The sequence below is a fragment of the Coregonus clupeaformis genome, chromosome 33, assembly GCF_020615455.1.
Source record: "Coregonus clupeaformis isolate EN_2021a chromosome 33, ASM2061545v1, whole genome shotgun sequence".
In the NCBI taxonomy this organism is placed as follows: Eukaryota; Metazoa; Chordata; class Actinopteri; order Salmoniformes; family Salmonidae; genus Coregonus; species Coregonus clupeaformis.
The window spans coordinates 2,757,455-2,783,394 of record NC_059224.1 but is presented as its reverse complement, the minus strand read 5'-3'; the positions used below and the strand labels follow the sequence as shown (position 1 = coordinate 2,783,394).

Below are 25,940 nucleotides of genomic sequence, written 5' to 3'. Positions count from 1 at the left end.
CTCAATCTCTCTCATCCTCTTCTCTGACCTCTTGACCCCTCAATCTCTCTCATCCTCTTCTCTGACCTCTTGACCCCTCAATCTCTCTCATCCTCTTCTCTGACCTTTTGACCCCTCAATCTCTTCTGGTGATGTGTCCCTTCTCCTCCATCCTGAAATAACATCAGTCATGGTCACACCCATGCAAGGACTGAAACCATGAACACAGACACGGAGACACACACAGACACAGAGACACATACAAACACGGAGACACACACACACGGAGAGACACGGAGACACACGGAGACACAGAGACACACGGAGACACGGAGACACATACAAACACGGAGACACACACACACGGAGAGACACACAGACACACACTCGTTAGAGAGAAGGCAGACTGCACAGCAGACAACTGCTGAAGGGTGAAATATGGTTAGAATCATTCTCTGTTTACCATGGACTTCTGTTATGACACTTTTCTACTGTTCTCTTCTTCCTCATCTCTATGCAGTCCCTCTCTGTTTTCTACTGTTCTCTTCTTCCTCATCTCTATGCAGTCCCTCTCTGTTTTCTACTGTTCTCTTCTTCCTCATCTCTATGCAGTCCCTCTCTGTTTTCTACTGTTCTCTTCTTCCTCATCTCTATGCAGTCCCTCTCTGTTTTCTACTGTTCTCTTCTTCCTCATCTCTATGCAGTCCCTCTCTCTCTCTCGCACTCATTCACTCGCACCCTCTCACTCGCACCCTCTCACTCACACACACACACACACACATAAAAACCACCACACGCACACATAAAAACCACCACACATAGCCGTGTCCCCCCTGGGTTTGTCCTGCTCTGTCTATTTCTGTGTGGCTGTTGTGTAACACCTGGCCAATTACATTATAAAGACTTGTTTATTTATACACAACCACAGACACGCACACGCACTGTACGTATGGCTATTTATCTCTCTCTCTCTATATATATATATATATATATATATATATATAGCTCTAAGGACCATATACCTAAACCTGTGGGGAAATATTCTGTATAAACTTGTGTGTGTGTGTGTGTTTCCTTGCACTGTTACTAACCTCAAAGTCTGTGTGTGTGTTTTCTAGATGCTCCTGTGTCTAAGTCTGGTCCTGGGTACTCCGGAGCTCCACGCATCCAGAGGCAGGAGCAGGTCATCCACCACTCCCCCAAGAAGAGCTCCCAGGTCAGGCTTCACTCTGCGCCACACTCCCCTGTCCTCACCTCGACCAGGGTGGAGGACCATACACACAGTACTTCTTAGGCCACCCATTTAACCATTTGGGATGCATCTCAATAGTCCAAAGTGACTTTCTGTCCTCATCTCCTGACTTCATCTGCACTGACCTGAAGACAGTTTCTCTTGTCCAGGTGTTTCAGATCAATGCAGATCACTGACCTGAAGACAGATTCTCTTATCCAGGTCTTTCATATCACTGACCTGAAGACAGTTTCTCTTGTCCAGGTCTTTCAGATCAATGCAAATCACTGACCTGAAGACAGTTTCTCTTGTCCAGGTCTTTCAGATCACTGCAGATGAAGGAGATCAGACTATTAAGATGACTCCATTATGTTGAATAAACCCTCTGCTGTAGCTGACTCCTGTCTAACCCATCTCTCCATCTCCCCCCCCCCCCTTAGCCTGAGGGTCCGTACTCGGGTCACTCCAGCAGTAACACCCTCTCCAGCACGGCCTCCAGCGGGGGCCACAGCGACACCGACAAGTGGTTTGACATGGGGGGCCCCGGGGGACCAGGGGAGGCCCCTGACTCTGAACCCAACGGCCTGGTTGGGGGGTACCTCCAGGGGGCCTCGGCCGACAGCGGGATAGACACCTCGTCCTACGGAGGAGGGAGTGGGGGCCGCGGTGGGGATGGGGGCCGCGGTGGGGATGGGGGCCACTCACAACCCCACCACGGGAGTTCTAGTTCCCTTTTGTCTGCTGGGGGTAGAGAGGGGAAGGATAGAGCTCCATCGCCATGGCATAGCCCCACTGAGGGGGGCAAGAGGGTCCTGGAGAGGTCCCCCCCGGCCGCAGAGAGCCCGCAACCCCCAGGGGAGAGGGGGGAGAGAGCAGAGGGGACGGCTAGGAGTCCTCCTACACACCTACCGGTTAGAGATTGCAGCTCGTACAGTCTGAGTGATGCAGGATCGCACTCCAGGTATGGATGGGTGGTTTGGACAAGGCATACACACATGCACACAGCAGACGTACACGCATGCACAACCTCCATGGAGTCTTTTGACCATGACATTTGCTAGTTCCCTCGCCTTTTTTTCTAGCGAAGCTTAAAGAATATTTATTTCCGTGAAGCAGTAGAGCTGAAATGGATGTACTGTATCGTCAGTCACAAAGGGAAACCGTATCAACAGTATCGTCAGTCACCAAGGGAAACCGTGTCAACAGTATCGTCAGTCACCAAGGGAAACCGTGTCAACAGTATCGTCAGTCACAAAGGGAAACCGTGTGAACAGTGTTGTCAGTCACAAAGGGAAACCGTGTCAACAGTGTTGTCAGTCACAAAGGGAAACCGTGTGAACAGTATTGTCAGTCATAAAGGGAAACCGTGTCAACAGTGTTGTCAGTCACAAAGGGAAACCGTGTCAATAGTATCGTCAGTCACAAAGGAAACCGTGTCAATAGTATCGTCAGTCACAAAGGGAAACCATGTGAACAGTATTGTCAGTCACAAAAGGAAACCGTGTCAACAGTGTTGTCAGTCATAAAGGGAAACCGTGTCAACAGTGTTGTCAGTCACTAAGGGAAACCGTGTCAACAGTATCGTCAGTCACCAAGGGAAACCGTGTCAACAGAATCGTCAGTCACAAAGGGAAACCGTGTCAACAGAATCGTCAGTCACAAAGGGAAACCGTGTCAACAGTGTTGTCAGTCACTAAGGGAAACCGTGTCAACAGAATCGTCAGTCACCAAGGGAAACCGTGTCAACAGAATCGTCAGTCACAAAGGGAAACCGTGTCAACAGAATCGTCAGTGACAAAGGGAAACCGTGTCAACAGTGTTGTCAGTCACTAAGGGAAACCGTGTCAACAGAATCGTCAGTGACAAAGGGAAACCGTGTCAACAGAATCGTCAGTGACAAAGGGAAACCGTGTTAACAGTGTCGTCAGTGACAAAGGGAAACCGTGTTAACAGTGTTGTCAGTCACAAAGGGAAACCGTGTCAACAGTATCGTCAGTGACAAAGGGAAACCGTGTTAACAGTGTTGTCAGTCACAAAGGGAAACCGTGTTAACAGTAGCATAATACAGGGGCCTTGGTTTGATAGATTGAAACTGTAATAGAACCACATAAATAGATAGAGGTTGATGAACGGCAGTAGTCCATTTATGTCATCCTCTGCTCTGACGTCGGTAGAGAAACGACTATGTAACACTCTGTAATCTACTAGTCTACTGCAGATCAGCACTTCTAAAAATGGGTTTTTAGGTCATAGTTATTAGCTCAAAGTCTAGATGATGTCCATGCCAGAGATTACAGTACTGTGGCCCTCCATGGCCACTAGTTGAATCGCCCTGACCTTTTCCCTCTTCCCCCGTCCTCCTCTCTCCTTCCCTCCTCCCCCTGTCCTCCTCTCTCCTTCCCTCCTCCCCCTGTCCTCCTCTCTCCTTCCCTCCTCCCCCTGTCCTCCTCTCTCCCCTCCTCCCCTGTCCTCCTCCTCTCCTTCCCTCCTCCCCTGTCCCTCCTCTCCCTGTCCTCCTCTCTCCTTCCCTCCTCTTCCTGTCCTCCTCTCTCCTTCCCTCCTCCCCCTGTCCTCCTCTCCCTGTCCTCCTCTCTCCTTCCCTCTTCCCCCTGTCCTCCTCTCCCTGTCCTCCTCTCTCCTTCCCTCCTCTTCCTGTCCTCCTCTCTCCTTCCCTCCTCCCCCTGTCCTCCTCTCCCTGTCCTCCTCTCTCCTTCCCTCCTCCCCCTGTCCTCCTCTCTCCTTCCCTCCTCTTCCTGTCCTCCTCTCTCCTTCCCTCCTCCCCTGTCCTCCTCTCTCCTTCCCTCCTCCCCCTGTCCTCCTCTCTCCTTCCCTCCTCCCCCTGTCCTCCTCTCTCCTTCCCTCCTCCCCCTGTCCTCCTCTCTCCTTCCCTCCTCCCCCTGTCCTCCTCTCTCCTTCCCTCCTCCCCCTGTCCTCCTCTCTCCTTCCCTCCTCCCCTGTCCTCCTCTCTCCTTCTCTCCTCCCCTGTCCTCCTCTCTCCTTCCCTCCTCCCCCTGTCCTCCTCTCTCCTTCCCTCCTCTTCCTGTCCTCCTCTCTCCTTCCCTCCTCTCCCTGTCCTCCTCTCTCCTTCCCTCCTCCCCTGTCCTCCTCTCTCCTTCCCTCCCCCCTGCCTCCTCTCTCCTTCCCTCCTCCCCGTCCTCCTCTCCAGTTCCAGAGGCCACTCCCCCCGTGAGGACTCGTCTTCCTCGGCCACCTCCCCCTGCTCCCAGACGTCGGTCTCCCCCGGCCCCAAGACCTTCTACCCCCGCCAGGGAGCCACCTCCAAGTACCTCATCGGCTGGAGGAAGCCAGGATCCACTATCAACTCTGTCGACTTCGGAGATAACCGCAAGTAAGACCAGGAGGGAGAGGCCTTGTACCTTAGCCTTAGTATTAGAATAGTTCCTCTTTCAAGACTTGATCGCCACCTTGTGGCTAAAATGAATATTACATACACTGAATATAGACAACTACTTTTAAAGATTACTTACATTATACAGTTAATTTGCATGATATTGGGCTTTATGTATGATCCAGATTTAGTCTGATTAAATTGATTTTACTTGAATATCACAGCTAATATGTAGTACATGGTTATCGGACAGTCACATTGCTATATCTTTTGCATGGCTGTATTATCTGACCCCTGCTCCCTGCTTGTTATTGTGTGTCCCCAGGAAGTCTCCAGGGGAGGGAGGAAGTGGAGGAGAGGGGAGTGGCGGAGGAGGGGGGGGTCAGGGTGGGGGTCATAGCAGAGCCCATCACGGCCCCCAGCCACACCTCACCCACGCTAAGACCACCGTGGAGGACGATATGAAGACACTGAGTCCAGACAGCCCTCCCAAACACAGACGACACAAGGTCAAGGACAAGGTACAGGATATTAGCTTGTAACATTGTGGGTGAACTTTCCCTTTAAAGGAGCAATCTTTAAATGGGTTATCTTTCCTTTCCACCCACATACTGCAACCATACTTGGCCAAAGCCAAGCAAACTATTAAAGACAGCAGAGTTAGAACTTTTGATCCCAAATTTAAAGTTACAGATTGCACCTTTAATCATCCTGCATGTTAAAACTTAAATCCTCCAGCTGTGTGTTTTTATTATATTCACTTATGATAGCAGGTGACATCAGTTTAACTCTCTCTCACTCTCACCCTCTCTCACTCCCTCCCTCGCTCTCTCTCACTCCCTCCCTCGCTCTCGTTTTCTCTCGCTCACTCGCTCACTCTCTCTCTCTCTCTCTCTCTCCCTCTCTCTCTCTCTCTCTCTCTCTCTCTCTCTCTCTCTCTCTCTCTCTCTCTCTCTCTCTCTCTCTCTCTCTCTCTCTCTCTCTCTCTCTCTCTCTCTCTCTCTCTCTCTCTCTCTCTCTCTCTCTCTCTCTCTCTCTCTCTCTCTCTCTCTCTCTCTCTCTCTCTCTCTCTCTCTCTCTCTCTCTCTCTCTCTCTCTCTCTCTCTCTCTCTCTCTCTCCTCTCTCTCTCTCTCTCTCTCTCTCTTCTCTCTCTCTCTCTCTCTCTCTCTCGCTCCCCTCCAGTCCTCATCCTCAGGCCAGCCCCCTACCCGTCGGTCTCTCCACCGGACCCTGTCTGATGAGAGTATCTACCGGGGCCAGCGTGTCCCCTCCCTGAGGCTGGGGGACCTAGAACCAGACCCCGCCCTGGCTAGTGACGTGTTGTTTAGCTGCTCCACATTGCCACGCTCTCCCACCACCCGCGGGGTGCCCCTCAGACGACCTTCATACAAACTGGGGATCAAACTACACGGTGAGAGGAGACGTATTGACACAGGGTCTGGGGAATGTGGCGTAAACAGCTTGAGACAGTTGGAGGATTTGACACATTGGTGACTTAATACTTGATGTGGCGGAGCTGGGTGATAAAGGTTGTGTATATGCTGCCCTCCTCTGGTAGAAAGTGTATTGACCTACATTTTGGTAAAAAGATTCATTACATTCATTTCCGACTATTCAAGAATAATAGCCTGCAGTAGTTTATTTTTCAATGAGAGAGGGAACCAATCGGTCTTCCTGTCCTCTCTCTGCAGGTGACCTGTCTGCGTCTGACACGTCATTGGCTGAGATGGTTGAGCGACAGCGCCACCCCCTCCCCCAGGAGCTGATGCCCCTCCCCCCCTCTGAGAGCAGGGACAGCCCCCTGGACTGGACCCACATGGTGGATGTAGCCAACACCTTCGAAAGTAAGAGATACTTCTGTGTGTGTGTGTGTGTGTGTGTGTGTGTGTGTGTGTGTGTGTGTGACTGAATTCACCTGGTGCATGTGGCCAATACCACATGCACCAGAGAGACAAGGAATTAGTGTATACTATGAACACTACATAGTAATGATGTGTCTCTCATGACAACAGTTACTAGTGTGAGAGGGGAGTTATCATTGGTACTCTATACTTTTACTGCAATTTGAGAATGGGAAAGACCACCTATCTTTGTCTCAACCTTATCTCCCTCTCTCACGTTTTCCCCTTACAATCCTATATTTCTCTCTTCTCTTATTTACTCAACCTCCCTCACTCTCTCTCCTTCTCTCCCCCATCTGTCTCTCTCTCTCTCTCCTTCTCTCCCCATCTCTCTCTCTCTCCTTCTCTCCCCATCTCTCTCTCTCTCCTTCTCTCCCCATCTCTCTCTCTCTCCTTCTCTCCCCCATCTGTCTCTCTCTCCTTCTCTCCCCATCTCTCTCTCTCCTTCTCTCTCTCTTCTCCTTCTCTCCCCCCATCTCTCTCTCTCTCTCTCTCTCTCTCGCTCTCTCTCTCTCTCTCTCTCTCTCTCTCTCTCTCTCTCCTTCTCTCCCCATCTCTCTCTCTTCTCCTTCTCTCCCCCTTCTCCTTCTCTCCCCCGTCTCTCTCTCTCCTTCTCTCCCCACGTCTCTCTCTCTCTCCTTCTCTCCCCATCTCTCTCTCCCCATCTCTCTCTCTCCTTCTCTCCCCCATCTCTCTCTCTCTCTCCCTCCCTCCCTCCCTCCACCTCCAGTCCAGAGAGGGTTTGTGTTTAGTGACTCTAACCACAGAGGTAGTGGAGCCCCCAGCCCTCAGCAGACACATCCCAGCCTGGAACTACAGCCTGCCCCTCTATCCAGACCTTCATCCAGGTAACACGGCTCAGATATGTTATGAGGTGCACTAAATATAGAATTCATGTTTTGTAGTAGCATACAGGATCTGCCTGTGCAAAATAGGTTTCTAACCTCAAGTGTCTTTTCCTGGTTAAAGTGATTCACCAGAGATTTTGTATCATTTCAGCCAGTACTTTTGAAAGTGGTGCTCGCTACCCAAAACAGGTCCCTGAAAATTGTGAACAACGTCATCCATTTCCTATGATATGTTACGTCCTGTAATAGTTATTTTTTCTGCAATTTGTACAATAATTTGTACAATTTGTTCAATACATTAGAATGCTGTACATTGACTACAGCTCAGTGTTCAACACCATAGTGCCCTCAGCTCATCACTAAGCTAAGGACCCTGGGACTAAACACCTCCCTCTGCAACTGGATCCTGGACTTCCTGACGGGTCGCCCCAAGGTGGTAAGGGTAGGCAACAACACATCTGCCACGCTGATCCTCAACACGGGGGCCCCTCAGGGGTGCGTGCTTAGTCCCCTCCTGTACTCCCTGTTCGCCCATGACTGCGTGGCCAAGCACGACTCCAACACCATCATTAAGTTTGTCGACGACACAACGGTGGTAGGCCTGATCACCGGCAACGATGAGACAGCCTATAGGGAGGAGGTCAGAGACCTGGCAGTGTGGTGCCATGACAACAACCTCTCCCTCAACGTGATCAATACGAAGGAGATGGTCGTGGGACTACAGGAAAAGGAGGGCCGAGCACGCCCCCATTCTCATTGACAGGGATAAAGTGTCCACATCACCAACAAACTATCATGGTCCAAACACACCAAGACAGTCGTGAAAAGGTAAAGGGGGATACCTAGTGAGTTGTACACCTGAATGCATTCAACTGAAATGTGTCTTCCACATTTAACCCAACCCCTCCGAAGAGGACACGACAACGCCTATTCCCCCTCAGGAGACACAGAAAATATTTGGCATGGGTCCTCAGATCCTCATAAAGTTATACAGCTGCACCATCGAGAGCATCCTGACTGGTTGCATCACCACCTGGTATGGCAACTGCTCAGCCTCCGACCGCAAGGCGCTACAGAGGGTAGTGCGTACGGCCCAGTACATCACTGGGGCCAAGCTTCCTGCCATCCAGGACCTCTATACCAGGCGGTGTCAGAGGAAGGCCCTAAAAATTGTCAGACTCCAGCCACCCTAGTCAAAGACTGTTCTCTCTGCTACCGCACGATAAGCGGTACCGGAGTGCCAAGTCTAGGTCCAAAAGGCTTCTTAACAGCTTCTACCCCCAAGCCATAAGACTGCTGAACAGCTAATCAAATGGCCACCCGGACTATTTACATTGAACCCCCCCCCCCCACTACTCGCTGTTTATTATCTATGCATACTCACTTTACCTCTACCTACATGTACATATTACCTCAATTACCTCGACTAACCTGTACTCCCGCACATTGACTCTGTACCGGTACCCCCTGTATATAGCCTCCCTACTGTTATTACACATTGACTCTGTACCGGTACCCCCTGTATATAGCCTCCCTACTGTTATTACACATTGACTCTGTACCGGTACCCCCTGTATATAGCCTCCCTACTGTTATTACACATTGACTCTGTACCGGTACCCCCTGTATAAGGCCTCCCTACTGTTATTACACATTGACTCTGTACCGGTACCCCCTGTATATAGCCTCCCTACTGTTATTACACATTGACTCTGTACCGGTACCCCCTGTATATAGCCTCCCTACTGTTATTACACATTTACTCAGTACCGGTACCCCCTGTATATAGCCTCTCTACTGTTAATTAATTGTTTTTTTTGTTATTCTATTAATTGTTTTACTTTAGTTTATTTAGTAAATATTTTACTCTTATTTTTCTTAAAATTGCATTGTTGGTTAAGGGCTTGTAAGTAAGCATATCACGGTAAGGTTGTATTCGGCCCATGTAACAAATATAATCTGATTTTATTTATTACGAATATGTAAGTGCTTTAGATCAATCTCTTTAAATAAAGGTCAAATAAAGATGACCCATTAGGTTAGTGTGGTTAAATGTATGTTTGGCTCTCTGTCTCCACAGTGAGGGTCCTGCAGGTCTGGAGAGGAATGTGACCAAGCTGGAAACCGTGGTCAAGATGCTACAGGATGACCTGAAGAAGGTACCACACGCACACATTAGCACATGCCTGTACACACACACACACACACACACACACACACACACACACACACACACACGGACCCATGCATGCACGTATGCACACACACAACACCCATTCAGCATAGTTCACACCCTTTTAAGCCTTAGCCCCACCCATCTCTTTAAGGATTTACATGTGAGGCTATGTACTAAACAACCAAAGATTTCAAGACTAAAGGCTGGTTTATACTACGGGTGTGTTCGTAAATTCAATCTGGAGTGCCAGAGTGCACTCTGGGCGTTCGTAAACTCAGAGCGTTGTCAGATTGTCCATTCGTAAATTAAGAGTGTTTCGATCTCGGAGCGTTCAGAGCGCACACTGGACGCTCTGGCCGAAAAGTAGGGTTGATCCGAGCGTTCTGACCTAACAACCGCAGTCAAGCACCCAATCTAACTGGCTAACGTTGGCTAGCTTGCTAGCTACTTCCAGACACAAATGAGAGAACAGCTCACTCTGACCATTTTACTCGCCCTAGCAGAGCTGGTTAGCCTGTTTTTATGTTATCCAGAGCATTAGTGACTGCAACTGTGCTGCTGGCAACAATTTAATTACGCTTTTTTGCCAACTTTTACTGAAATAGTTACTTGCATAGTGGAGTCTTTTGTGTAGACATGTAGCTAGCTAACTAAACAATGAACAATAATCCCAACTCATAACGTTACTACCCTGCATGAATCTGCAGGTAGCTAACCAACCAGGATCAATGTTAGCTAGCTAACATTAGGCTATAACTACCAATGCAAATGGCTCTGAGATACGAATAATATTACTACACAGATCATACACGTAACGTTAGCTAGCTAGCCAGCCAGCTAACGTTAGCTAGCTAGCTAACAGTATACTTTAACTTGAAATGAAAACGACTTTCTGACAAAATAAGAAATGTGTAATATCTGAAAATTTAGCTAGCTAGACTCTCTTACCCGTATGCATGGATGGACGCTTCTCCCTCTCTGTCACGGATGACTTGGTTGCCCTTAGTTTTGAAGATGTAATCCAGGACAGGTGTTTTATACAACAGCCTTCTGTGTGTTCTCTTTTCGACTCTGTCTGCATATTTGCAATCAATCGGCAGAATTCTCTCCATCTCCTTAGCTATCATACTCTAATTCCACTGATTTCAAAACTCGGTCTTCCAGAAAGTGGAGAGCAACACTTATGCAGTTCTACTACGTGATATCTTTAAAAAAAAGCCACGTTAGAAAAGATTATCTACACATACTGACCAGCTCATATTATAGACAGAAGCGTGCTAAATGGCAGACCAATCCGAACTCATCTTTCGGCATGTCCAGCCCACTCATTATCTCAGCCAATCATGGCGAGCGGGAAGGTTGCTGTCTTTTTTCGGTGGCTAAACCAACTAGACTCGTAAATTAACAATTTTATTCGTATTTACAGAAGGCATACAAGTTTGTTATTAAGGCACATGAAAGTTCACGTTCCAGAAGGCATTTCTGCCCAAAAAAAGATTTTGATAAAAAAAGTTTACGTTCAAATGGCTCTCCTGTGAAGTAGTGACACGTGACATACGCCTAGTTTCCTGAAATGAGTCACATTTTTCATTCCTGTTGTAAAGAAAGGACATGGCAGTATTTGCATACAATGGCTAAGGGATTGGAACAATGAGTATTGTCTCAAACATGGCTGCACAGTTTTTCATCCCTATCAGTGTTATAGCTACCGTCTGTTATATAGAGTTATCATCCCTATCAGTGTTATAGCTACCGTCTGTTATATAGAGTTATCATCCCTAGCAGTGTTATGGCTACCGTCTGTTATATAGAGTTATCATCCCTATCAGTGTTATAGCTACCATCTGTTATATAGAGTTATCATCCCTATCAGTGTTATAGCTACCATCTGTTATATAGAGTTATCATCCCTATCAGTGTTATAGCTACGCTACCATCTGTTATATAGAGTTATCATCCCTATCAGTGTTATAGCTACCGTCTGTTATATAGAGTTATCATCCCTATCAGTGTTATAGCTACCGTCTGTTATATAGAGTTATCATCCCTATCAGTGTTATTGCTACCGTCTGTTATATAGAGTTATCATCCCTATCAGTGTTATGGCTACCGTCTGTTATACAGAGTTATCATCCCTATCAGTGTTATAGCTACCATCTGTTATATAGAGTTATCATCCCTATCAGTGTTATAGCTACCATCTGTTATATAGAGTTATCATCCCTATCAGTGTTATAGCTACGCTACCATCTGTTATATAGAGTTATCATCCCTATCAGTGTTATAGCTACCGTCTGTTATATAGAGTTATCATCCCTATCAGTGTTATAGCTACCGTCTGTTATATAGAGTTATCATCCCTATCAGTGTTATTGCTACCGTCTGTTATATAGAGTTATCATCCCTATCAGTGTTATGGCTACCGTCTGTTATACAGAGTTATCATCCCTATCAGTGTTATAGCTACCGTCTGTTATATAGAGTTATCATCCCTATCAGTGTTATAGCTACCGTCTGTTATATAGAGTTATCATCCCTATCAGTGTTATAGCTACCGTCTGTTAAATAGAGTTATCATCCCTATCAGTGTTATAACTACCGTCTGTTATATAGAGTTATCATCCCTATCAGTGTTATGGCTACCGTCTGTTATATAGAGTTATCATCCCTATCATTGTTATGGCTACAGTCTGTTATATAGAGTTATCATCCCTATCAGTGTTATAGCTACCGTCTGTTATATAGAGTTATCATCCCTATCAGTGTTATAGCTACCGTCTGTTATATAGAGTTATCATCCCTATCAGTGTTATTGCTACCGTCTGTTATATAGAGTTATCATCCCTATCAGTGTTATAGCTACCGTCTGTTATATAGAGTTATCATCCCTATCAGTGTTATAGCTACCGTCTGTTATGTAGAGTTATCATCCCTATCAGTGTTATAGCTACCGTCTGTTATATAGAGTTATCATCCCTAGCAGTGTTATAGCTACCGTCTGTTATATAGAGTTATCATCCCTATCAGTGTTATAGCTACCGTCTGTTATATAGAGTTATCATCCATATCAGTGTTATTGCTACCGTCTGTTATATAGAGTTATCATCCCTATCAGTGTTATAGCTACCGTCTGTTATATAGAGTTATCATCCCTATCAGTGTTATAGCTACCGTCTGTTATATAGAGTTATCATCCCTAGCAGTGTTATAGCTACCGTCTGTTATATAGAGTTATCATCCCTATCAGTGTTATGGCTACCGTCTGTTATATAGAGTTATCATCCCTATCAGTGTTATTGCTACCGTCTGTTATATAGAGTTATCATCCCTATCAGTGTTATGGCTACCGTCTGTTATATAGAGTTATCATCCCTAGCAATGTTATAGCTACCATCTGTTATATAGAGTTATCATCCCTATCAGTGTTATAGCTACCGTCTGTTATATAGAGTTATCATCCCTATCAGTGTTATTGCTACCGTCTGTTATATAGAGTTACCATCCCTATCAGTGTTATAGCTACCGTCTGTTATATAGAGTTATCATCCCTATCAGTGTTATAGCTACCGTCTGTTATATAGAGTTATCATCCCTATCAGTGTTATTGCTACCGTCTGTTATATAGAGTTACCATCCCTATCAGTGTTATAGCTACCGTCTGTTATATAGAGTTATCATCCCTAGCAGTGTTATTGCTACCGTCTGTTATATAGAGTTATCATCCCTATCAGTGTTATGGCTACCGTCTGTTATATAGAGTTATCATCCCTAGCAATGTTATAGCTACCATCTGTTATATAGAGTTATCATCCCTATCAGTGTTATAGCTACCGTCTGTTATATAGAGTTATCATCCCTATCAGTGTTATTGCTACCGTCTGTTATATAGAGTTACCATCCCTATCAGTGTTATAGCTACCGTCTGTTATATAGAGTTATCATCCCTAGCAGTGTTATAGCTACCGTCTGTTATATAGAGTTATCATCCCTATCAGTGTTATAGCTACCGTCTGTTATATAGAGTTATCATCCCTAGCAGTGTTATGGCTACCGTCTGTTATATAGAGTTATCATCCCTATCAGTGTTATAGCTACCATCTGTTATATAGAGTTATCATCCCTAGCAGTGTTATAGCTACCGTCTGTTATATAGAGTTATCATCCCTATCAGTGTTATAGCTACCGTCTGTTATATAGAGTTATCATCCCTATCAGTGTTATAGCTACCGTCTGTTATATAGAGTTATCATCCCTAGCAGTGTTATGGCTACCGTCTGTTATATAGAGTTATCATCCCTATCAGTGTTATAGCTACCATCTGTTATATAGAGTTATCATCCCTAGCAGTGTTATTGCTACCGTCTGTTATATAGAGTTATCATCCCTATCAGTGTTATTGCTACCGTCTGTTATATAGAGTTATCATCCCTATCAGTGTTATAGCTACCGTCTGTTATATAGAGTTATCATCCCTAGCAGTGTTATAGCTACCGTCTGTTATATAGAGTTATCATCCCTATCAGTGTTATAGCTACCGTCTGTTATATAGAGTTATCATCCCTAGCAGTGTTATAGCTACCGTCTGTTATATAGAGTTATCATCCCTATCAGTGCTATTGCTAACGTCTGTTATATAGAGTTATCATCCCTATCAGTGTTATAGCTACCGTCTGTTATATAGAGTTATCATCCCTATCAGTGTTATAGCTACCATCTGTTAAATAGAGTTATCATCCCTAGCAGTGTTATAGCTACCGTCTGTTATATAGAGTTATCATCCCTATCAGTGTTATTGCTACCGTCTGTTATATAGAGTTATCATCCCTATCAGTGTTATAGCTACCGTCTGTTATATAGAGTTATCATCCCTATCAGTGTTATAGCTACCATCTGTTATATAGAGTTATCATCCCTAGCAGTGTTATTGCTACCGTCTGTTATATAGAGTTGCTGACTAAATCAAACATTTATCCTTTGTCTCACCTTTGCCCCATTCCTTCGATTATTCTCCCTCCTCTTCCTTCTGTTACTTTCCCTACTTCTATCTCTTCTTCTCGCCCTCTTAACGCCTTATCCTTCTGTTACTTTCCCTACTTCTATCTCTTCTTCTCTCCCTCTTAACTCCTCTTCCTTCCTCCCCTCCTCTTCCTTCTGTTACTTTCCCTACTTCTATCTCTTCTTCTCTCCCTCTTAACTCCTCTTCCTTCCTCCCCTCCTCTTCCTTCTGTTACTTTCCCTACTTCTATCTCTTCTTCTCTCCCTCTTAACTCCTCTTCCTTCCTCCCTTTATATCCATCTCTTTCTTTTTCTCTCTGACCACCCTTGCCTTTCTCCCAACTTCCTTCCCTACCTCCCTAACCTTCACCCCCCCCTCTCTCTCTCTCTCTCTCCCTCCCTCCCTTTCTCTCTCATCTTTACCCTACACATCTTTCCCTCTAATCCTCCCTCCCCCTCTATCCCTCTATCTCCCTCCCTCCCTCCATCCATCCGTCCCTCCCTCCTCCCTCCCTCCCTCCCTCCCTCCCTCCCTCCCTCCCTCCCTCCCTCCTCCCTCCCTCCCTCCCTCCCTCCCTCCCTCCCTCCCTCCCTCCCTCCCTCCCTCCCTTTCTCTCTCATCTTTACCCTACCACATCTTTCCCTCTAATCCTCTCTATCCCTCTATCTCCCTCCCTCCCTCCATCCCTCCCTCCCCCTCCCTCCCTCCCTCCCTTTCTCTCTCATCTTTACCCTACACATCTTTCCCTCTAATCCTCCCTCCCCCTCTATCCCTCTATCTCCCTCCCTCCCTCCATCCGTCCCTCCCTCCCTCCCTCCCTCCCTCCCTCCCTCCCTCCCTCCCTCCTCCCTCCCTCCCTTTCTCTCTCATCTTTTACCCCTACACATCTTTCCCTCTAATCCTCCCTCCCCCTCTATCCCTCTATCTCCCTCCCTCCCTCCATCCGTCCCTCCCCTCCCTCCTCCCTCCCTCCCTCCTCCCTCCCTCCCTCCCTCCCTCCCTCCCTCCTCTCCCTCCCTCCTTCTCTCTCTCTCATCTTTACCCTACACATCTTTCCCTCTAATCCTCTCTATCCCTCTATCTCCCTCCCTCCCTCCATCCCTCCCTCCCCTCCCTCCCTCCTCCCTCCCTTTCTCTCTCATCTTTACCCTACATCTTTCCCTCTAATCCTCCCTCCCTCCCTCCCTCCCTCCCTCCCTCCCTCCCTCCCTCCCTCCCTCCCTCCCTCCCTCCCGTAGGAGCGTGAGGAGAAGCAGCGTCTCCATCTGCAGATCAAGAGGCTGTGGGAGGATAACCAGCGGCTGCAGGAGGAGTCCCAGAGCTCTGCTGCCAAACTCAAAAAGTTCACGGAGTGGGTCTTCAACACCATCGACATGAACTGAGACAGACAGAAGAGGAGAGGGTGGGGTGAAAGAGAAGATGGATTCTCCCACATTAACCAGAAGAGGAGGGGGAGAGCGAGAGAGAGAGGAGACAGAGGAACAAGAGAGTGATTGTCCAAGGACCGGTGCCAACCCCAAAAACATTTCCCTTCTCCCTAGCACAAACTGAAGTACTTATTCCACCCTCCATGCCTCCTCCTTGTCCCCTGAAGTTTCTCTTTCACTCTCTGAAATGCCAACTAAGGTTTCCCCTCTCAACAACCCACTGAAACTCAGGATCAGCTAGAAGGACAGTCTTCTTTTGTTAAATAATGAAGGACTTCTTTCATACTGTGGGATTTGAAGGCGAGCTGTGTGTGTAATTGTGATGGGCTCTCAGTACTGCCAAGAAATACTGGAGCTCAGAAGACTAGAGCTCTGTCCTCCTCCTCTCCTCCCTCACTGTCTGAGCTAACTTCACTCTGGGGGTGGTAGGAAGACTGACAGACACCGAGAGGGAGAGAAAAACCCAATAGCCAGCCTCTCAGTGGCTGTACAGTACATCTCTTCAGCTAAGGCCTCAGAGCACCTGGAGCACACCGTAACTGTGGAAACCGTGGAATCTGATCTCTCCTCTCCCTTCTTTCGTCCGTCTCCACTCTTCCTCCTCCTCTGCAACTTTGACTCGTCTGACGCTACCTCTGTCTACACTACCCCAACAAACAGGTAGACAGATGGACGTAGGGAAGAGACAGACAGGCAGACAGACAGACAGACAGACAGACAGACAGACAGGCAGACAGGCAGACAGGCAGACAGGCAGACAGGCAGACAGGCAGACAGACAGACAGACAGACAGACAGACAGACAGGCAGACAGGCAGGCAGAGGGAAGAGACAGCCAGCCCTGTGTCACCAGCTGTTTTCTGTCCAATCACATTCCTCAATCTACAGGGAACACACTTACAGATCCTAGAGGGAATGGAGACCCATCCGTATCTTTCCTGTGCTGTACATATCAACTAGCTATCTGTGGATTACTGTATATTCTGCATTCTGACCAACAACGCATTGTACCTGTACTGTTTTGGACCGTGGCGTTGAGAGGTACATGGAGTTACATCAAGCCTAATGTACTGTAATTAGGCTAGGCTACATCTGAAGGAGAACTTAAGAGTCAGTGTTTTTTGGTTTTGGTTGACAGCCATTCCCCCATACTTCAGCAGTGTGTCACAACCGAGCCTATATAGCTGACATACACAAGGCTACCACACACACACACTCTCACCCCACACACACACACACACACTCTCACCCCACAACCACACACACACACACACACTCTTACCCCACAACCACACACACACACTCTCACCCCACAACCACACACACACAGACACACACACACACACACTCTTACCCCACAACCACACACACACACTCTCACCCCACAACCACACACACACAGACACACACACACACATTCTCACCCCACAACCACACACACACAGACACACACACACACACACACTCTTACCCCACAACCACACACACACACTCTCACCCCACAACCACACACACACACACACACACACACACACACACTCTTACCCCACAACCACACACACTCTCACCCCACAACCACACACACACAGACACACACACACACACACTCTCACCCCACAACCACACACACACACACACACACACACTCTTACCCCACAACCACACACACACACTCTCACCCCACAACCACACACACACAGACACACACACACACACACTCTTACCCCACAACCACACACACACTCTCACCCCACAACCACACACACACAGACACACACACACACACACTCTCACCCCACAACCCCACAACCACACACACACACACACACACACACACACACACACTCTTACCCCACAACCACACACACACAGACACACACACACTCTTACCCCACAACCACACACACACACACACACACACACTCTTACCCCACAACCACACACACACACTCTCACCCCACAACCACACACACACAGACACACACACACACACACTCTTACCCCACAACCACACACACACTCTCACCCCACAACCACACACACACAGACACACACACACACACACTCTCACCCCACAACCACACACACACACACACACACACACACTCTTACCCCACAACCACACACACACTGAAACGTCTGGCATTCTCAATCCTACAATTATTTGCAGGTGCTTGTGACACTACGACCAAACCTGACAACAAAACTTCATGCCACGACCGATTCAAAACGAAAGCCATCATTATCAAGGACTCCATGATCACATGACATGGCTGAAATCAGGGGCATATTGGTAATAGGACTGTGTGTGTCTTAAAAGCAATAGCAAAGAGTACAACCAAACGTCTTATTCCTCTCAGTGGAAAGATCTGAAGTCAAACATGGGAACCACCGAAATGCAGCATTGTATAATGCAAAATGCATCATACCGGCTGTGTTTCTGTATTTTGAAAATTATACATCTTGAAAACTTGATTGCTGACATGCAAAACATTTTGGGACTATATCAACAATGGACTAATGAAACAAATATCAAAAGAGTATCTGGGTGGACTTTTCCTTTAATATTTCCTTTTTTTCTTTATTTTTTCTTCTAAAAGCAATGGGACATCTTCTGCCTTTGGTACTATGTGCTGAAGAGAGAAAGAGAAAGAAAGAGAAAGAAAGAAAGAAAGAAAGAAAGAAAGAAAGAAAGAAAGAAAGAAAGAAAGAAAGAAAGAGAAAGAGGATTGCTCTCCTCTTTCACCCCACCATCTCAAGGAATGTTAATTCTGTTGAACTTTTAAATTCCGATCGACGAATCGTTTTAATCGGGGAACATTTTCTGATGTATTTATGTCTTTGTATTATAAAAAGTAATAAATAAGTTGTTTTTAATTGCGTACAGTACAACTGAAGTCGTCAGTGTTTAGTTTTCTCTTAGAAAATGTAATTATTTCCAGTCTTGCTATTAAAGCCTTATAATATGGTTTCTACTAGCTCTGGTCCACGGCAGTAGTGCATGTTCCTCCACTGCCGTTAGTGGAGAAACGTCTACTTACACCCTGGACCAGAGCTAGCTTTCTATATTATTAATATCTTGTTTTGTGGTGCCAGAGCCTGCTGTTGTTGTGTACAGTGCCATCCAGTGCTGAAAAGTGGAAGTGTCACTCAACTTTAAAACAATGTGCAGCCGTGATCCATCCACTGTGTACTGAAACGCTGCTCTCTCTATATAGTCAGAAAATACAGTCTACGTTCAACTAAACCCCTAGATAAAGGAATAAAGGCTAACTATGTGATTCAATCTGAACCGTTCAACATTGTGAAGCTACTCTGACTGCAATAAAGTTGACTGAGAGCGATATGGTACAGTTTAACATGTCAAGGTGTTTAGGTTTGAATGAATGTGTTGGTTTCAATCTGTTCCTGTGTAGTCTGTTTTCTTCCTCCACTGATCGGGTCATAGCCTTGGTCCTGGCTTATCTCATAGCCCAACTCCTATGGTCACAGTTGGCAAGACGGCACAAACAGATCTGGAACCAGGCTAGGGAGGCAGGGAGGTGCCTTTTGAACAACAACCTGTAAAACGAATAAAAGGGATGACTTCTTATGTCAGCTGAACGATTACCTGCCAACACGCACACCAACCTGTCAGGTTTATTTGGAGCTGCTGCTAGACCAGTGTATTATAATGAAGGAACGCTATCTCTCCACCTCCATACAGACACTGTTATAATGAAGGAACGCTATCTCTCCCCCTCCATACAGACACTGTTATAATGAAGGAACGCTATCTCTCCCCCTCCATACAGACACTGTTATAATGAAGGAACGCTATCTCTCCCCCCTCCATACAGACACTGTTATAATGAAGGAACGCTATCTCTCCACCTCCATACAGACACTGTTATAATGAAGGAACGCTATCTCTCCCCCCTCCATACAGACACTGTTATAATGAAGGAACGCTATCTCTCCCCCTCCATACAGACACTGTTATAATGAAGGAACGCTATCTCTCCCCCTCCATACAGACACTGTTATAATGAAGGAACGCTATCTCTCCCCCTCCATACAGACACTGTTATAATGAAGGAACGCTATCTCTCCCCCTCCATACAGACACTGTTATAATGAAGGAACGCTATCTCTCCACCTCCATACAGACACTGTTATAATGAAGGAACGCTATCTCTCCCCTCCATACAGACACTGTTATAATGAAGGAACGCTATCTCTCCCCCTCCATACAGACACTGTTATAATGAAGGAACGCTATCTCTCCACCTCCATACAGACACTGTTATAATGAAGGAACGCTATCTCTCCCCCTCCATACAGACACTGTTATAATGAAGGAACGCTATCTCTCCACCTCCATACAGACACTGTTATAATGAAGGAACGCTATCTCTCCCCCCTCCATACAGACACTGTTATAATGAAGGAACGCTATCTCTCCCCCTCCATACAGACACTGTTATAATGAAGGAAGCTATCTCTCCCCCTCCATACAGACACTGTTATAATGAAGGAACGCTATCTCTCCCCCTCCCATACAGACACTGTTATAATGAAGGAACGCTATCTCTCCACCTCCATACAGACACTGTTATAATGAAGGAACGCTATCTCTCCACCTCCATACATACACTGTTATAATGAAGGAACGCTATCTCTCCCCCTCCATACAGACACTGTTATAATGAAGGAACGCTATCTCTCCACCTCCATACAGACACTGTTATAATGAAGGAACGCTATCTCTCCCCCTCCATACATACACTGTTATAATGAAGGAACGCTATCTCTCCCCCCTCCATACAGACACTGTTATAATGAAGGAACGCTATCTCTCCACCTCCATACAGACACTGTTATAATGAAGGAACGCTATCTCTCCCCCTCCATACAGACACTGTTATAATGAAGGAACGCTGTCTCTCCCCCTCCATACATACACTGTTATAATGAAGGAACGCTATCTCTCCCCCTCCATACAGACACTGTTATAATGAAGGAACGCTATCTCTCCCCCTCCATACATACACTGTTATAATGAAGGAACGCTATCTCTCCACCTCCATACAGACACTGTTATAATGAAGGAACGCTATCTCTCCCCCTCCATACATACACTGTTATAATGAAGGAACGCTATCTCTCCCCCTCCATACAGACACTGTTATAATGAAGGAACGCTATCTCTCCCCCCTCCATACAGACACTGTTATAATGAAGGAACGCTATCTCTCCACCTCCATACAGACACTGTTATAATGAAGGAACGCTATCTCTCCCCCCTCCATACAGACACTGTTATAATGAAGGAACGCTATCTCTCCCCCTCCATACAGACACTGTTATAATGAAGGAACGCTATCTCTCCCCCTCCATACAGACACTGTTATAATGAAGGAACGCTATCTCTCCACCTCCATACAGACACTGTTATAATGAAGGAACGCTATCTCTCCACCTCCATACATACACTGTTATAATGAAGGAACGCTATCTCTCCCCCTCCATACAGACACTGTTATAATGAAGGAACGCTATCTCTCCACCTCCATACAGACACTGTTATAATGAAGGAACGCTATCTCTCCCCCTCCATACAGACACTGTTATAATGAAGGAACGCTATCTCTCCACCTCCATACAGACACTGTTATAATGAAGGAACGCTATCTCTCCACCTCCATACAGACACTGTTATAATGAAGGAACGCTATCTCTCCACCTCCATACAGACACTGTTATAATGAAGAACGCTATCTCTCCCCCGACATACAGACACTGTTATAATGAAGGAATGCTATCTCTCCCCCTCCATACAGACACTGTTATAATGAAGGAACGCTATCTCTCCCCCCTCCATACAGACACTGTTATAATGAAGGAACGCTATCTCTCCCCCCTCCATACAGACACTGTTATAATGAAGGAACGCTATCTCTCCCCCTCCATACAGACACTGTTATAATGAAGGAACGCTATCTCTCCCCCTCCATACAGACACTGTTATAATGAAGGAACGCTATCTCTCCCCCTCCATACAGACACTGTTATAATGAAGGAACGCTATCTCTCCACCTCCATACATACACTGTTATAATGAAGGAACGCTATCTCTCCCCCTCCATACAGACACTGTTATAATGAAGGAACGCTATCTCTCCCCCTCCATACAGACACTGTTATAATGAAGGAACGCTATCTCCCCCCCTCCATACAGACACTGTTATAATGAAGGAACGCTATCTCTCCCCCTCCATACAGACACTGTTATAATGAAGGAACGCTATCTCTCCCCCTCCATACAGACACTGTTATAATGAAGGAACGCTATCTCTCCCCCTCCATACAGAAACTGTTATAATGAAGGAACGCTATCTCTCCACCTCCATACAGACACTGTTATAATGAAGGAACGCTATCTCTCCCCCTCCATACATACACTGTTATAATGAAGGAACGCTATCTCTCCCCCTCCATACAGACACTGTTATAATGAAGGAACGCTATCTCTCCCCCTCCATACAGACACTGTTATAATGAAGGAACGCTATCTCTCCCCCTCCATACAGACACTGTTATAATGAAGGAACGCTATCTCTCCACCTCCATACAGACACTGTTATAATGAAGGAACGCTATCTCTCCACCTCCATACAGACACTGTTATAATGAAGGAACGCTATCTCTCCCACCTCCATACAGACACTGTTATAATGAAGGAACGCTATCTCTCCCCCCTCCCATACAGACACTGTTATAATGAAGGAACGCTATCTCTCCCCCCTCCATACAGACACTGTTATAATGAAGGAACGCTATCTCTCCCCCTCCATACAGACACTGTTATAATGAAGGAACGCTATCTCTCCCCCTCCATACATACACTGTTATAATGAAGGAACGCTATCTCTCCCCCTCCATACATACACTGTTATAATGAAGGAACGCTATCTCTCCCCCTCCATACAGACACTGTTATAATGAAGGAACGCTATCTCTCCACCTCCATACAGACACTGTTATAATGAAGGAACGCTATCTCTCCACCTCCATACAGACACTGTTATAATGAAGGAACGCTATCTCTCCCCCTCCCATACAGACACTGTTATAATGAAGGAACGCTATCTCTCCCCCTCCATACAGACACTGTTATAATGAAGGAACGCTATCTCTCCCCCTCCCATACATACACTGTTATAATGAAGGAACGCTATCTCTCCACCTCCATACAGACACTGTTATAATGAAGGAACGCTATCTCTCCCCCTCCATACATACACTGTTATAATGAAGGAACGCTATCTCTCCCCCCTCCATACATACACTGTTATAATGAAGGAACGCTATCTCTCCCCCTCCATACATACACTGTTATAATGAAGGAACGCTATCTCTCCCCCTCCATACAGACACTGTTATAATGAAGGAACGCTATCTCTCCCCCTCCATACAGACACTGTTATAATGAAGGAACGCTGTCTCTCCCCCTCCATACATACACTGTTATAATGAAGGAACGCTATCTCTCCCCCTCCATACAGACACTGTTATAATGAAGGAACGCTATCTCTCCCCCCTCCATACAGAAACTGTTATAATGAAGGGAACGCTATCTCTCCACCTCCATACAGACACTGTTATAATGAAGGAACGCTATCTCTCCACCTCCATACATACACTGTTATAATGAAGGAACGCTATCTCTCCCCCTCCATACAGACACTGTTATAATGAAGGAACGCTATCTCTCCACCTCCATACAGACACTGTTATAATGAAGGAACGCTATCTCTCCCCCTCCATACAGACACTGTTATAATGAAGGAACGCTATCTCTCCACCTCCATACAGACACTGTTATAATGAAGGAACGCTATCTCTCCCCCCTCCATACATACACTGTTATAATGAAGGAACGCTATCTCTCCCCCTCCATACAGACACTGTTATAATGAAGGAACGCTATCTCTCCCCTCCATACAGACACTGTTATAATGAAGGAACGCTATCTCTCCCCCCTCCATACAGACACTGTTATAATGAAGGAACGCTATCTCTCCCCCTCCATACAGACACTGTTATAATGAAGGAACGCTATCTCTCCACCTCCATACATACACTGTTATAATGAAGGAACGCTATCTCTCCCCCCTCCATACAGACACTGTTATAATGAAGGAACGCTATCTCTCCCCCTCCATACAGACACTGTTATAATGAAGGAACGCTATCTCTCCACCTCCATACATACACTGTTATAATGAAGGAACGCTATCTCTCCCCCTCCATACAGACACTGTTATAATGAAGGGAACGCTATCTCTCCCCCTCCATACATACACTGTTATAATGAAGGAACGCTATCTCTCCCCCTCCATACAGACACTGTTATAATGAAGGAACGCTATCTCTCCCCCTCCATACAGATACTGTTATAATGATGGAACGCTATCTCTCCCCCTCCATACAGACACTGTTATAATGAAGGAACGCTATCTCTCCCCCCTCCATACAGACACTGTTATAAAGAAGGAACGCTATCTCTCCCCCTCCATACATACACTGTTATAATGAAGGAACGCTATCTCTCCCCCCTCCATACAGACACTGTTATAATGAAGGAACGCTATCTCTCCCCCTCCATACAGACACTGTTATAATGAAGGAACGCTATCTCTCCACCTCCATACAGACACTGTTATAATGAAGGAACTCTATCTCTCCCCCTCCATACATACACTGTTATAATGAAGGAACGCTATCTCTCCCCCTCCATACAGACACTGTTATAATGAAGGAACGCTATCTCTCCCCCTCCATACAGACACTGTTATAATGAAGGAACGCTATCTCTCCCCCTCCATACAGACACTGTTATAATGAAGGAACGCTATCTCTCCCCCTCCATACAGACACTGTTATAATGATGGAACGCTATCTCTCCCCCTCCATACAGACACTGTTACGTAAGATTGGCCAGACAGACACCAGGGCAGACAGACACATTTTTACATTTTAGTCATTTAGCAGACGATCTTATCCAGAGCGACTTACAGTTAGTGAGTGCATACATTTGTTTCTTTCCATACTGACACCAGGCCAGACAGACACCAGGACAGACAGACAGACACCAGGCCAGACAGACACCAGGACAGGGAGGGAAACCCTTAGTCATCACACAGGTGTGTGTGTCTCTCTCTTACTGTGTGTGTATTTGTCCCTTGTGTCAGCGAGTGTGTGATGGGTATTGGCATATATATATACCAGCCAGCCCCGTATTCCCTCTACCTCCTCTAACCTCTGTTGGGGTGATGGGGTCTCTAATCTATACTCCATCTAACCTCTGTTGGGGAGATGGGGTCTCTAATCTATACTCCCTCTAACCTCTGTTGGGGTGATGGGGACTCTAATCTATACCTCTAACCTCTGTTGGGGAGATGGGGTCTCTAATCTATACTCCCTCTAACTTCTGTTGGGGTGATGGGGTCTCTAATCTATACCTCTAACCTCTGTTGGGGTGATGGGGTCTCTAATCTATACTCCATCTAACTTCTGTTGGGGTGATGGGGTCTCTAATCTATACCTCTAACCTCTGTTGGGGTGATGGGGTCTCTAATCTATACTCCATCTAACTTCTGTTGGGGTGATGGGGTCTCTAATCTATACCTCTAACCTCTGTTGGGGTGAGGGGGACTCTAATCTATACCTCTAACCTCTGTTGGGGTGAGGGGGACTCTAATCTATACCTCTAACCTCTGTTGGGGAGATGGGGACTCTAATCTATACTCCCTCTAACCTCTGTTGGGGAGATGGGGACTCTAATCTATACCTCTAACCTCTGTTGGGGAGATGGGGACTCTAATCTATACTCCCTCTAACCTCTGTTGGGGAGATGGGGACTCTAATCTATACTCCCTCTAACTTCTGTTGGGGTGAGGGGGACTCTAATCTATACCTCTAACCTCTGTTGGGGTGATGGGGGTCTCCCTTCTACTTGAGATGATTTACACCGATTCTGTTGCAAAAC

General features: G+C 46.4%; 1 protein-coding gene across 1 annotated transcript in view; it reads left to right on the top strand.

The window, feature by feature from the left end:
• LOC121548642 (signal-induced proliferation-associated 1-like protein 1) overlaps nucleotides 1-15,939 on the top strand; it is a 71,201-nt gene extending 55,262 nt beyond the window's left edge. Inside the window, exons 16-24 of the mRNA XM_041860161.2 lie at nucleotides 1,098-1,195; nucleotides 1,651-2,171; nucleotides 4,377-4,559; nucleotides 4,885-5,080; nucleotides 5,743-5,971; nucleotides 6,252-6,404; nucleotides 7,192-7,309; nucleotides 9,390-9,468; nucleotides 15,720-15,939. Coding sequence (XP_041716095.2) covers nucleotides 1,098-1,195; nucleotides 1,651-2,171; nucleotides 4,377-4,559; nucleotides 4,885-5,080; nucleotides 5,743-5,971; nucleotides 6,252-6,404; nucleotides 7,192-7,309; nucleotides 9,390-9,468; nucleotides 15,720-15,863 — 1,721 coding nt within the window. The 3' untranslated portion in view covers nucleotides 15,864-15,939. The remainder of the gene's footprint in view (nucleotides 1-1,097; nucleotides 1,196-1,650; nucleotides 2,172-4,376; nucleotides 4,560-4,884; nucleotides 5,081-5,742; nucleotides 5,972-6,251; nucleotides 6,405-7,191; nucleotides 7,310-9,389; nucleotides 9,469-15,719) is intronic.
• Nucleotides 15,940-25,940: the final 10,001 nt, after the last annotated feature.